The sequence below is a fragment of the Falco cherrug genome, chromosome 6, assembly GCF_023634085.1.
Source record: "Falco cherrug isolate bFalChe1 chromosome 6, bFalChe1.pri, whole genome shotgun sequence".
In the NCBI taxonomy this organism is placed as follows: Eukaryota; Metazoa; Chordata; class Aves; order Falconiformes; family Falconidae; genus Falco; species Falco cherrug.
The window spans coordinates 17412342-17427364 of NC_073702.1; the positions used below are offsets into that span (position 1 = coordinate 17412342).

The window sequence follows — 15023 nt, forward strand, 5'->3', positions numbered from 1 at the left end:
GTAAAGTACAACCCTGTGGACAGTTTCAGCGCTTGGAATATATTATTAGTCTGTGCAACTTAAAATGGAAGTTAATGCCTTTATGACTGATCTCCTGCAGTTCTTCTGTGATTATCTCAGACTGTAACAAAATCCTAGGATATGACAATGCTACTCTTTTCCTAATTTATCAGTTTTACATTGCTTTTGTTCTCCTAAGGGGAAAAAAGAAAAAGAGGAAAAAAAAAAAATCAAGCATATATAGTTACTTTGAAGCCCAGCCAGTCTTGTTCTTCCTGTCCTTCAGAAGAGCAGATCAAAGGCTACAATCCCATCTAGCCACTTAAGTTACCAAAACAAGATAATACAACTGTTACCTCTAAGACAACACACACAACCCACTCAGATTCTTCCTACAGTTGACAAACTAACTGATGAGTTGGCTTATGTTACTGTATATGTCCAGCATATACTTTAAAACTGACCTTCCTAGGAATATCATCATTAGGGCATTATTTATGTTCTTTTTTTTCCTTAAGTTTTTTGGAAAATTTTACATCATTTCTTACTATGTACACTTTTTTTTATATCTTTACATATTTCTTAATACATCAATTTTTAAATCACGTCTTATAGTCATTTTTTACATTTTTAAAAATTGTACGCTCTCATTCCAGAACATATTAGTAATAACACTTACTATCAAAACCACAAGCTTAACTGAAAAGCAATGTCACTGTCGTTAGATAACTAACCAAGCTGCTGCTGCTGAAGATGAGACACTTGCAGGTAGTTGAAGTATAGATGTTAGGAATGTCTCCTTGTCTTCTGTCACTTAATTTTTTTGTATGCAGAATACTCAACAGTTTAAATCACATCAGTAGATTCCTGACTAGAAAAATAATATGAAAGAACAGGCTCTTTCATGACAGGGAACAACACCCAGGGTCAGGGGAAAAGTCCTCTTCACCCCCCAAGGAGTGGGAGGGAAGACTGATGTATTTGTTATGAAGCATCAACACAGAAGTACTGTAGAAGACATGAAAATGCTCCTAAATCTGGAACCTAAGACTAGTAGCTCACATTCCATGATTAAATATGAGAGTTCAGTTTCCAACAACTTAATGTTAACTTCTGAAAAGCCTGAGCATGGGCCAGAGCTCTACTCTACCAAGCAACTAACACCAGAAAATTCCTCAGTTTAAGTTTCAAAAGATATATAGCAAGGGGAACATGGATACAGAAAGCACACAAAAGTAAATGCTAGTCAATGTAAGAGGCAGCAATTTCACCACATGAGTCTAAATTATCATACAGGAAAAAAAAACAACAGTAATTAGAGAAAAGGCCATGCTAAGTTTCACAGACAGAAAGGGGAAAAAAAAAAAAAAAAAGGCACAGAAGTATGTTTGAAAGTTTCCTGAACAAACGAGTTTTGCTGCCAGAGGCAAGATTTATTTCCTCCATCTTAAGTGAAGATTATGCTTCTGTGAAACCATGTAAAACCCAAACCAAAACAATCCAATTTATAAGTGAGAACTGATGCAGACTAGAAAAACAAGTTGATGTGAACTTGTACCCCTGGGTGGCACTGTTGGTCAACTGGAAACTTAAAACCATGGTGTCACAGGAGAACAAGACGGTAAACACAACTGCCACACGGAACTGAATTCAATCTAACGGAACTGAATTCAATCTAGTTTACAGTTATGTCCATTTAAGTACACTTTTTCAAACAATCCTACCTTAATAGCTTTCATCAATTAACCTAATTATTTGTGCCAAGTTTACTTTTCTGACCTAATATGATAAAAACTTAAGAGAACAGTATATTCTACTTGCCTCCCAATTTTATCTTTTGGGAAACGTGCCAGTTTTAGAGCATAGAAATCTCTCATTCCTGAAATAGCTGCTTTTCAAGAGAGAATGAAGAACGCTCAGTACACGGTCACCTCACCGTGCTTAAGAGGCTATTTTCTATTTTACCAGTAAGTACTAGGCCCACCTCTTCAAAGAAACAAACAAAGCTAGTTTAAGTGGACACTATCAAGCTGCTTTATTGAAACACTGAATCAAGCCATCTGTATATAAACAGAAACATAAAAACACATTTGCAAGTAGTTTAAAGAGTGCCCTGGAGCTCTATCCAAGGTCTCTCCTCCCTAAGAGGGGGTCTTTCCCCTAGACTACAAAGAAAGGCTCTTTCCTGCTGATTCTGTGGCCCGAAATACCTTGTATTCATTTCTGCGCAGTGGTTCACCTTCAACAAGCTGCCCACCTCTGCCATACCTATACCCTAATTCTTAAGATACTTCCCTAAAACACAGGGTTTGAACCATGTCTCCCATTTATATCCTAAGCAAGCACTGCAGTCAAGTAAATTCTCATACAAAAGCCAAGGATCTTCTTTTAGAAAGACAGCTTGCATACAGAAAGAAAGCAGTCTGATTATCTAGAGCTATCATTAATTCCAGGAGATTCCAGAGTCATTACAGAGATGCAGGGCAGTGGGGGAAAGATACCACATCAGTCACAAAGGCAAATGTTTGCCTGAGGCAGCCTTTCACTCAGCATGCTAGCCCCTGTCATTCACATATGCCTTCCTCCACCTTTCTCCCTTCTCAGTACAGTAGACAAAGCTCAGCGGATTCCACTCCTGAACCAAATACCTAACCTTCAGGCTTTTGCAAGATGTCTTGTATTGCCTTCTGTGAATCTGACCCAATCTGTCTTCATTTTTCCTGAAGACACAGACCAATCAAAAATAGATGCCTCTTGAATTCCAGATCAGATTCTTGCAAACAGACAATTCTACCTTCCAGAATGGCAGAACTTTTGTCTTCAAATGTGTCACTACCAACACCCTCAAAGTGCCTTGCCTCCCAGAGAAAAGCAATGGTTCCATCTAAATAATAATTAAATGCTTAAAGTTTTACAAGAGAGGACAATGAAAGCCAAACTGACTATTCAAAATGCCACTAACTGTATAATAAGAAACTTCTAAATATTCAAGGCCATTTCAGTCCCAGGCTACTGAAGGATACTACCTTCTGGCGGGGGCAGGGGGGTGGTTGTAGAAACTTACAATATAGATAAAGCAAGGTATTTTCTTGTAAAAATAAGCAGAAGTATGACTAAGGGAATTTATAAAAACATACACAATTAACGTAAGCACTAGAAAGAAACCAGTATTATGCTTGTTAATTCATAATCGCAAATAATATACATAGACCAGAAAAGGGCAGAAAGAATTTCAGCTGTACTAATGTTACTCAACTTGCTCCCTTCTTTCAGGATTTTAAATTGTACTATCAGAGTCACTGCAGTGAAGGCTGCTATTGATCACATCCACAACCTGTTCCTCACTGTACACGCATCCCAGACCTAGCTGGCTCATCAATCACGTACATCCACAAACCGCCTTCACCACAGCCCAGATGTCTTTTGAAAGGGCAGCATGATGTAATGTGAACAACCCAGAAGATGTCAGGGTGTTTAAAGACACCCAGGGCCTGTCACGGTGAAGTTTCCTCCATTTGGAGGCTTCTGAGGCCTCTGCTACTTCCTATTCTGATCTTATGGTCTGTAGCAGGCACCTACCATGTTGTTAACGGTGTAAGATTACTACAAAATCTATATATTAATTTTGATCCCAAGTATCTCTTTTCATCACAGGTGAAATCAGGTTCCTACCAAAAAAAAAAAACCCGCTGTTTGAGCCTACTTTTTTATTTAGCACCCAGGCAACTCTAAAATATCTATGTCTATAATAAAGCAATATATCTGTGTACATTTCAAATTAAGAGTACAGCACAATCCAAAAAATACTTACGACTGACAGTACGCAAGGCGCAGTATGAAATGGGAGATATGGTCTTTTCTTCTTGCCTCATAGTCATCCTCAGCCAAAGCCTACAGAACATATTATTTCAGAAAAATAATCTCTCCCAGATTAAAAATCCACAATTTATCTATCATTGGTGTTCAACAGTGTATTAATACTCATCTTTAAGACAATAAATGTAAGACTATTGAAGAAGGGGGTTATCCTAAAGAAATAAATATATACACTCAAAGAAAAACTCATTTTCTCTGTCAAAATGGCAGGATTTAAGTTTTAGGAATAGTACTTTATCACCTCTACTTTTATTCAGAATTATTGAATGGTGTAAACAAGATAAAGTGCAAGAGAGTTCACTTTTTTTATTTTTACTTACTTTGTAAGGAAACTTAAGTTTCCGGAGCTCAGCCTCCAGCTTGCTTTTGTAAAAATCACTACTTCTAGCATAGCTCACACCAAGGTTTTCAACTACCTTGAGCACTTGGAAAAAAAAGAAAAAGTCCACATTAGAGACAACATATTGAAAAAAAATCTAACCATATCATGTCTCGGGAAATGCACAAACTGTGGTAAGGCCACAGAAATCGCTTTTAGCAGTATGGGGAACAAAAGGGTAAGAAATATGGAAGATTAAAGTTGGCCCACAGGTCCCGAGCAGCTCGCTCAACTCTGGGACCCATGGAGTCCACAGGGAAAGGGAAACAGCTAACATTGACGGATCAGTCTCGAACATCGGTTTCCACTGTAATGAAGGAAACCCTGGATTCAGCAGTTTTCAGGAGCTCAAGGGAACCCTTACTCCCAGCCACAATCGCTGTACTGAGACACATCAGATATGTCACAACACCTAGAAAATGAAACGTGCTCGTGAAAACTACCAGTATAAACCAAAACTATACAGTCCCGGCTGCTACATACCGAACACTCGTTAAGAAATCACTCAGAGCTCTCAAAAATACCTGACGCGACACGTTTGCCTTTAAAGATGGTTCATTTCAGCACGAGCAGGCACCCAGTTCCCATCAGCAGCAGGCAGACCATCTAAGCCCGCCAAAAATACATACAGCCATGACAGGAGGAATCAAAAGTTTCGGGGGGCGGGAGGGGGGGTGTGTGGAGCCGCTACTCACGCTTCAGGCGGTCGATGGCCAAGCTCTCGAACTCCACCAGAGAGATGCTTTCAGTGGGCGGCTCCAGGTAGAACTGCAGGCTGTGGGGGTACAGCTCCCGCCGGTCCCCGGCCACCCGCGCCTGCTTCAGCCGCGTTCGGCCGCTGGAGAACTCCATCGCCGCCGCCGCCGGGCCTGGGTACGACACGCGCGCTCAGCCGCCGGGGAGGCGGCACCGCGAGCAATGGCGGGAGGGGGAGGGGGGGGAAGACGGCGGCTGCCGCCAGACCTCGAGTCAGACGGGGCCCGCCCGCCACCGATCCGCCCCGGGGCTGCCGCTGGCCCCCTCCCGCGGTCACCAACCCCCTCCTTCCCACGGCAGCTCCCCCCGCCCGCCGCCGCAACACAGAAACTCCCACCTGCTGCCGCGCCGCGGCCGAGCTCCCCAGCTTCCCGCGCACGGCCTGCCCCGCCCACTTCCGCCACGCCACGCCCCACAGCCACGCCCCCCCCGTGGCGATTGGCTGGCGCCCGCGAGGCAGCAAACAGTGCGCACAGGCGGCACGGCGGCCCCAGCGGCGGCCGGGCGGCCTGGTCTGCCCAGGTAGCTGAACAGATTATAGCGGGTCTTTTTGTCCCATGGGTTTTTAGACAGCGCGGGATGGCTTTTTATAACCAACTTTCTGTCAGTTTGTGGTTTTCGGGGCTGAAGATCCTTACAAATAGTTGCCACCAAATGAAACAGACGCTTTTGCTTGTTTTTTCCCCCCAGCCTTTGGATTTCCGGGAGGCTGGTGGGTGGCTGGGTGGCAGTGGCTTCCACCATCTGCCTGCCTGCTGGCATTTTCCTTGTTTGAAATACTGAACGTTACCACAGGAAAGCAGTTCCCTGGGGCCCGAAGCAAAGCCTGTGGGTGGCAGCAGGCCACGGCCAGCCCCGGTGGCTCACTGCCGATGTGGAGGGCCTGGCCGCACAGCCACCATGCGTGAACCCCGTGTGGCCCAGGCACCTGTGTTGCTGTCTCCAAAGTGTCTACCCAAGTTGTCCTCCCATGGCACCCAATGTCTGTCCTCAAGATTGGCACAACTGCTGTTTTTCACCGGTCATCTACAGTCGCCCCCTGCTCACCTTAGCAGCAGCACTGTCATCTGAATCTTAGGCAACTCCAGGACCCAAAACTGAGGATCACAATATCACTAAGTTTCACGATGCTGTTAAGCTGGTTTGAAAGTGAAACGTTCAGCACAGTATTCAAACACTGAGGAACTTCCTTTTAATTCCATGATCCCATAAACTCTGAACCATTCTACAGTTGTATAATTTTGTCATTTTTCCAAGATAACTGCAGGATTTGCTATTTTTGCCACTGGGTTGACCATTTTGCTGCAACAGAGGTTGTGTTCTGTATTGTGTCCCTGCCTCAAAATGCCACTTAATTGCCAATTTTTCCCAACCAGAAAAATTGGTTAATGATCTTGCAACAAATTCAGAGTGTAAAGGGATGGAAAATCAGAACTGACATTCAGTTTATGCCCACAAAGTGAAGAAAATCAGTAGCATAGGCTAGCAAGTTCTTAAGAACAATGAAGCGACACATGCTAGTCTCATGTTCGTGGGCAACACCTAGGACATTGCTGAGTGAGTGATCTGATTGCAGCTTTAATAAACACCACCAGCCTTAAACTGCAGCTTGCCTCTGTACTAGCAGATTAAACATGGCTCAGAGTTCAACTGCTGTGAGATAATCCACTCCAGTCACCCTTCAAAACAGTGGCCGCATCCAAATTACCTACAGAGAATACTCCTGTGCTTATGCTAATTCTTAAACTGTGAAGTGTGCTCTTTGGTCTGGGCCAAACCTCTGCCAAGGAACCATCTGAACAGGATAGAAAATCAAGTTTCACTCTCCAGTGCTGCTTTGTACTTTTCCAGGAAAAATCATGTTATCGATATCTGTTTATATGTTTATAGTTTTGTAATATATTTAACCCAAAGCAACTTTTTTCGAGTAGCCAGTGCTTATCCCTGCAGCTTTTTCCCTTCTCCACCTGACTGCTACGTAAGTGACTCAGGAGTAGGAGTTCATCTGCCAAAATCCACCCAGTAGCTGCAAGAAGGCAGAGCTTTTGCCTTTGACCAGTGTGTTAATACCCAAGAGAGCTTACTGAGACTGGCCATGCAGCGTCCAGGGCAGGCTGAGGAGTGAGGTAAGAGTAGGTACATTTGCTTTGAGTGCTGTACCGGGACTGGACCAGAGGGGGAGAGGTGTGACAATGCTAAGGAGCACTCTGCAGAAAACAGCAATGATTTTCATTTTAATTTAATTTCAATTGATGTTTTAGAGTTTAGCACAAAAGCAGTACCACACTTTTTAAAATCATGGTATGCGGTTTGCTGTACATCACTATTTCTTCTCCTGAACAATGTCCTGCTGATTTTTAACAGGTTATGTCTACATCTGCTGTTGTCCTTTATTGTTTTGTTTTAATAGTAGTCATTTTTCCTCTAAGGCTGAATACTGTTCATCAAATTGTCTGTAATTAAATCAAGACTTACCCCATTTATTTTATTTCAGTTAACTGCTTACACTATCATTATTTCAGCTGAAATTAAGAAGCAAAATTAACATCTATATTACTTGTCTCAAATAAATCTTACAATGCAAAACCTTAGAGGGGTTTGTCAGCCCTTTCATACAAAACTAATTTTACTGGGAAAAGGAAACAGACAAAGAAGTTAAAAGGTAACACCTTGGGGAATAACTCCCCAAATTTCATAACCCAAATTTTCTTACTGATGCATTTATTGAAACCTATATTTGCATCACTTCCACAGTAACGTTACCAGTAGGGTCTGATTTTTTAAGTATTTTTTTAAGAGAATCATTGATGTTCAACAACCCACCTCACAAATGTTTTAAAACAACATCCATATGGTCAGATGTGAAATTGTCCCCATCATCACATCCAAACACAGCCCAATTCAGCATACTCCAAACTGTTCTGCTACCTAATTAACAAAAACCAGAGTCCTTATTTGCATTAAATATAAATGATTACACAGTTTCTACTGCCACTTTTGTTATATTATCTAGCGGAGTGCCTGATGCTAATCTGTCAGAGCCTGGTTCTTCTCTACTTGAGTAACTACAACTGCTAATAAAAGGGTAAATACGGTAATGCCAATATCTAGTCTCTCTTTCAACCTGCTCCTTTCATCCATCATGTTTGGCATGTTTGGATCTCTGTGGATGGCAGGGATTAGCACAAAGTGTCCTTTCTCTGCTTCCAGCTCCCTTTCAACTCTTACTGTTAATTTATCCACAATCTTATTTACTGCATTTATCATCAGCCTGAGTGAATTCTCATGTAATTCAGTCTTTAGATGTAATTGCCTTCATAACTTGCTTACTTGATGTTTTTACCTCTTATTTATAGATTTTTTTCATCACTTAACTCAATCCCTTTACTGGTCTGGCTTTTTCAGAAGTCTTGACAGGTTTATACTTTTCTTGTAGTGTATTTGTGTCATTGCTAGACCAACTTCTCTTTGTATGTCTGTTTTGTAGTTCTCTGCTCATGCTTTTTATTACATCTTTAAATGTTTGCCATCCAGGTTTTACCAAGATTTTTGTTTCTGACCATGATGCACAGGTATCTCTGTACTTACTATGAATAGCAGGGTAAATATTCTGAGCTGGCCTTTAATTTCTGCAGGCTCTGAAGTGAGTAAATTGTGAATCGTGCAGTGAAGAGAGGTTCAGGGGGCTATTTTAGTTGGAATATGTTCTCAGTCTCTCAGTGTTAATTTAAGTGGGGAGTGACAACAGTCATATCCCTTGTAAGACTCTCTGGCTCCACTCATACAGGGCGTTCAGATCCTGGATTTATCCCCCAAGACCCCTGCCCAAGACTTTAGTACACAGGCAGAGGAAATCTAGATACATTTTCACAACCTTCTGAAATTTATCCTGACAGGTAGGTCTGTCATCCACCTCTGCCTCTCACTGCATGCATCTTCGTCAGTATGTTTAGGCTGCTGTAGCAAATATGCTCACTGCATCCTTGTTCTGTTATAGATCATATTTCCAATCCTTAGGATAGTTTTTCAGGCTACATATCAAGGAAGAGTCTGTCCTGTCCCTGTGCTAGGCTTCTCCAAATGGATGCCACTCTTGTACTCCATTACAAGATGTTCCACTTGCTGGGGCTGGGGGGGGGGGGGAGGGGCAGGTTGACCTGTTTGGGTGGTTTTTTTCTCTTGTTATTCTTCCTGTGATAATTTTTGAGCATTCAATCAATGTTAGAGAGAGGGCTTGAAGCATCAAAGATAAGAACTACTCACAATTTTGAGAAATTAGATCCTGGTAAAGGAAAGAGATTCAAATTTCTGCCATGGGTACCAGCCTCCTTCGTGTGTGGAGCAGCAGCAACCAGCCAGTTAACACAAACATGCTGCCCAATCAGTGTAAATATAACTTGAGTTCAGCCACTGCTCCATCATCTCCAAAAAGGTGGACAGGGGAAGGTTTGAACTACTGAGCATCAGGACTAAGAAAACAGAATTCTTCTGTAAACTTAATGTATTCTGCTGTATAAGGATCTCCTTCTTCTTTTCCCCAGTATGTCTGTATTTATTATATTTGAATCGTGAGCTTCTGAAACGTGCAAAGAAGCTTTTCAGTCTGTCTATCTGTATAGATACTGATGTTTTCTTTTCTTGGAAATTATTAACACTAAACTAATTTAGAAGAAGAAAATGCTTTTGTTATATGTAACATTTAGGATTTGCGGCATTTTTAATACTCTCTTGAGATGAATTGAATTTCTACCTGTATAGCAGTAAGAAAATGGGATCCTTTCTTGTCAAGTAATCTGTACATAATTGAAAGATTTCTTTAACCCCAAAAAGTATTGCTATCCAACATAAAACCTAGACATATGTATCTAAGATTTTTATCCTTTTATTAATCATATAAAGAATTAATTGTCAAGATTCAGAATAATGCAAAAAGTGTTTAAAATATTTTTTACAAGGAAAATCTCTTATTGTCTAAAATTTTTTAAATACTATGCTGTCTCCATCAAAAAAAACCCTACTGCAGTTTAATGATTTTCTTCAGCCTTTTCAGTGTTTATTTAGGGCTATTGAATGATACAGACTTGCCCAGGCAGATTTCCCATTTTAAGCCTATGACTTGATTGTGAAAAAATGTCCTGTTCAGTACTGACACACACTGAGTTTTCAAATACCCAGTCGCTGTGTAAAACATTCTGCAAAATTCCAACCTAAACATAAGTGGCTAGCCACCTTCCAATTGCCAATAAATCTCTGGTTTAGACTTACTCGGTGCACTTCCACCATTACAACTGAAAACCCAAAATAAACGTCTAGGTGGGATCTGGTCTGCCTAATCTAGCCACTGAACCCACACCTACCTTTTAAGCTCTTCTTTTAAAGGGACAGTTTCCCATGGAATACTTGGAAAGAGGTATGTATCCTGCTGGCCTCAGAAAGGACATCCAGCCTGCCTAAATTTAGGTGTCTGAGTAGTTGGTTTATTTTCCATTTGTTTACCTCAAGTTTGCTTGGGTTTGGGTTTTTGTTTGCTTGTTTTCTGGGTTGGGGTTTTGTGGTCTTTTTGAAATGTAAGCCATGTGCAGGAGTGGATACTTCAGTATTTTTGCAAGTTAGAGAAAAAGAGTATTCCTTGTATGTAATACTAGGTCCTGTTCCCAGTTATAAATTTATACCAGCATAAGCAATTAGAGGTAACTCCTACATTCCTTATGCAAGTAAAATTCCAGATTAACTGGAAGTTCCTGAGCAAGACATGAGATGAAGGTTATTAACTTACTAGCTAATTTCTGAGCCACTTTCCTACTAGAAACTAAAAATACTACTTTGTCTTATTTCTTAGTATTTTGTCTTTATATTACTTTTGCCTTGTTATAGCATTTCCTTTGGCTGAGGCTGTGTGGAAGTTGAGCTGAAGAAGCAACACCGACTAGTTTATCAAAAAGTAATGGCGCAAAATTCAAATGAAGGCTTCTCTCGCCATTAAGTCTTGTCTAAAATTGCACGGGTTTCACTGGAAGCAGAATGTAGCCTCAGAATGTAAAACCCGAGCCCCATCCTCCAGCACTGTAGACGTGTTCCTACTGTAACACTCCTTAAAATTCAGGGCTTGCTGGTAAAACTGTTGATTTATTTTCAGATTACAGAGCTAGGATAACTATTGGCACCAATATCTTGCAATCTTATTTCAGGTCACCTATGTGAATATGTACAAATCTGGTACACATATTATTGTTTTGAAAACTATATGGCACCTTTACATAATAAATTTCAGAAACTGAGATTCATCCTACTAACTTTTAAATAACCATTAAAATTGCCTACAGTATAGACACACTAAGAAAAGATTACTATGTTTATACTTCCAGTTAGGAAACCAAGCTTATCTGTTGCACAGCTATTAACATATTGCCTTCAAAACCACAAGGTTATTAGATATAAAGACCTAACATCTTTATAACAGAACTAGTAACAGTTAAATGGCAAGGGTGGATCACAATGAATATAAATGAATCCAGCTAGTATACCTTACTGCCATATTTTAGGGGATATTGATGCATTGCAAAAAAAAGCAGCAGAACTGCAAATTATTTTTTTGCCTAGAATATAGGGTGCCAAATGCTTTCAAAAGTGACTGTGTTCTCTTTATACGTATTTGATTTTTATGGAACCATTACTTATGTATGTAGTGCATGGTATTACACACTTCGAGTGCCTGCAGTTTTGCCTTCCCAGTGAACTGTATACAGTTAAATACAGATACAAATGATGGTAGATATGTAATTATATATTGAGTGTTGAGTACATGTAGAGATGTTGAGTGCCTCACCAATATATGATGAATATGATGATCTCTGCAATAACTTGATATTCCATGCTAGTGGAAGAAAGTTCTTCTGAGGTCTTCTAGACCAGACTTTAGACAAAGGTAGACTTTGAAAGTAGAACAAAGCAAAAATCACTAAAGCAGGTGCAACAGCTACAATGGCAGTCATCACAGCTAAAAATCACTGCTGGCATTTCTCCTGGCTCTTCTTGCTGTTCTCTAGCAACCTGAATACTCTCCTGATTCCTCACTCTCTTGATTGCGTAGTACAGACTGTGCACACTCATCTACCTTCACCTTGTGAGGAAAGCGGCCAAGTACTGGGCACCTACAGACAGATTCTAGAGGGCAGGGAAATAAAACGGATATAGTTTAGCTGCAGCAAAATGGTCAGTTGTGGAGCAAAAATACTGATTTTTCCATTTCAGAGACAGTCAAGTCTCGTTTTACAATAACAGGAAATTCACATGTGTTGGTGCTGCTGTAGTTTAAAATCACCTACTATTTCAGAGAACTTTTCAGCAGTTATGAAGGCTGGATGTCTCAAGTCAATGTAGGACATTTTTTCCTACAAAGTCTGCCCTGGGGAGTCACAGAGCACAAACAGCTCTCAGACTTGTTTAGTTTGTGTGCTTTAGTTTTGAATTTGTTGTATTTCAACAATACCAGATCTGTTTGCTATTTTATTGATTAAGAAAAGTTTCTGCCTTTTCTTTGTTCCCTGTACTGGCTCTCTATTGAATGCAAAGTCTTTCTCTTACTCTTGAGGACAAACAATTTCCATGGCCAAAGGGTCACCTAAGATTAAGGTCAATAATTATCTCCCTCGGGAATTAAGCATCTTTCTAACAATGTAAAAGATGACAGGGGCTTGAGGAGCCAGTTTTCCATGCTTTCATTTCAAATGCAAGAATTTCTTTGTCTTCCTTTCTTTATCATAAATAAAAGTTGTTAAATAAACAGAAGAGCATCAGCAGCAAAGCACTAAACTTCACATACAGTTCTCCCTCTGGTAAGAGTATGAGAGAAAGAACCAACCATTTGGGACAAATTCGTAATATTGCATGTATCTCTAGAAGTTGTCCACACAGTAGAGAGGCAAGGCTAGTACAAAAACTTACATAGGACAAACCCCTATACGGTGTACAAAGAGGTACCACACAACAATAATATATTGGTTAGTAGAAAAAAAAAATATACCAGAAGAGTAATAAAATAAAAACTACACTTGGTTTTGATTTAAAAGTCCAGTTAGTTAAAGATTTGATGGAATGAGAAGAACAATAAGAAAATTAGGTAATTGGAAATAAGCTTTTATGTGACAGTAACTCACGTTTAGGATTTAAAAGTCCACTGTTATCATCTCTCAGGGACCTCTTGCATGGAGGTGAACAGAGAATTTCCTACAACAAAGCACGGTTTTATAGCAGTGGCAGAGCTGCCAGTATCCCTTTGGTGGCAAGTGGTGAGCAGGCAGCACACCCTCCATGATACACACATACCATGCTGACTGATCTCATGGGCTTGCAGGAGGGAGCAGGTGATACTCTTATGGAACAGAGCCAAGAGTGTTAATTTATTTACAGGCCTGGGAACATCTTGGTTCTGCTTTGTATGCCCACAGCAGCCTGCACACTCTATACAGGGCACTGACAAAGCCAAAGCTATAGGAGGGGAGTACACTGCAGGCAGTCTCAAAAAGAGAGGGACAGTCCCAGATGTCCTCAGAAGTATGCTGGTTAGGCTGCCATCCCTATCTCCTCAGTCTCTTCATCTCCCATCCCAGTTGACTTACATCTCAGTCCACTCTGACAATTTCAGGGCCCCAGAAACCTGTGATGCTTATTTTTCCCATTCCCCCACTATTTCCTTCCCCTGTTCTGTTTCCTGCGTAGGAAGTAGTTGTGTTACTGCCTGCACAGATTCCCCAGCTCCAAATATGTGGCTTCACTTGTAGGCAGCAATAATTCAGCAGTTGAGTAATAGCAGCAACCCCATCCCCAACCAGCCTGGTGTCCTGGATAATGCCACCATAGTTCACTTCTTCCCCTCACTGGCAGCCTGAGCCAGCCCTATTTCTTCCCACACTTCTTTTCACCAGCATCAGACTTACTAACCTGCTTATTCTGCATCTCCAGGCGCTCCCCATTCAGTAGTCACAGCTGAAGGGATCTACACCCTATTCTTCATCCTGTCTCCATCTCACCCTTGCCATCCAAGAAGTTCAGACTGTCCAGGGAAGAGGAGAAGAGCTCCCACCTCCCAAGCCCTCTGCCTCTCCAAATGTAGGCATAGGCCAAGTAGGCAGAAGCAGCACAGCTGCAACTTCCTGGTGCAGTCTCCTGACAGGACTGAAATTCAAAGGCACATCTCAGACAAAGGGCTTTTCTGAAAATTCAGTGATGTGATGTATAAATGAAGACAGGGGAAGTAACAGCATTTTAGATAATTACAGAAACATTTGCTCTTACAGATTATTGGCTTTGGAGCCAAAAGACTAGCATAACTTCCCATTTCGTTTATCCTTGTTCATAGTGGTTTATGTGACTTTTATTGAGCATTCTCCTAAAAGCCTGTCATAAAAATACCTGAATTCACTCACAAGGTTCCTGTCTCCCTCAGTAAACTAAAGTTGAGCTCATTAGCTTTTTTTTAAGGTTGCTGTGACAGACTCTTTAAAGTTCATGTGTAATAGCCTGAATATAGACAAGTTTTCAGTGGCAGCCAAAGAAAATGTCAGAAAATCATTCTCCCTGACATTTTTGAACTTTGAAAAGACTGGAAAAAATGCCTGCCTGAGCTTTTGTAAAACCAACCAAATTTTTATATCCATTTGTTTTTGGTGTTGGGACTCTCTACCTGCCAGTTTGTCAGCCACATACTTACTTCAGGATATTATCCTTCTCGTGCTGTGTAGGTCAAAGAAATCAGTTGGCTAGAATTTTTGGATATCTGTAGAAACTCCTTAAAAAATGAGGTAGCTCTGGAAATTCAACAGTACCTTTTCTATATTGTTTTTGTGATTGACAGATCATTTTCCATCAGTGACAACTGTCTGTTTTAAATTGTGGTCTACTGATGATGGGCTGATTGTAAGGTGCTTGCTGGTGGTCTACAGAAAGATAATGGTCATACAATTAGTAAAAATAGAATATGCTTTTTGATTTACTTTTTCTGCTTTTTTTTTTT

At 40.8% G+C, this 15023-nt stretch overlaps 2 protein-coding genes across 2 annotated transcripts in view; one reads left to right on the plus strand and one right to left on the minus strand.

Moving 5' to 3' along the window:
* PRIM2 (DNA primase subunit 2) overlaps nucleotides 1-5419 on the minus strand; it is a 127958-nt gene extending 122539 nt beyond the window's left edge. Inside the window, exons 1-4 of the mRNA XM_055714145.1 lie at nucleotides 5349-5419; nucleotides 4951-5124; nucleotides 4197-4300; nucleotides 3812-3891 (exon numbers count right to left, since the gene is read on the minus strand). Of these exons, the coding sequence (XP_055570120.1) occupies nucleotides 3812-3891; nucleotides 4197-4300; nucleotides 4951-5107 (341 nt within the window). The 5' untranslated portion in view covers nucleotides 5108-5124; nucleotides 5349-5419. The remainder of the gene's footprint in view (nucleotides 1-3811; nucleotides 3892-4196; nucleotides 4301-4950; nucleotides 5125-5348) is intronic.
* Nucleotides 5420-10308: 4889 nt separating this feature from the next.
* Nucleotides 10309-15023, plus strand: part of RAB23 (RAB23, member RAS oncogene family) — a 41959-nt gene continuing 37244 nt past the window's right edge. The window contains exon 1 of the mRNA XM_055714165.1: nucleotides 10309-10421. The gene's annotated coding sequence lies outside the window, so the exon portion shown is untranslated. The remainder of the gene's footprint in view (nucleotides 10422-15023) is intronic.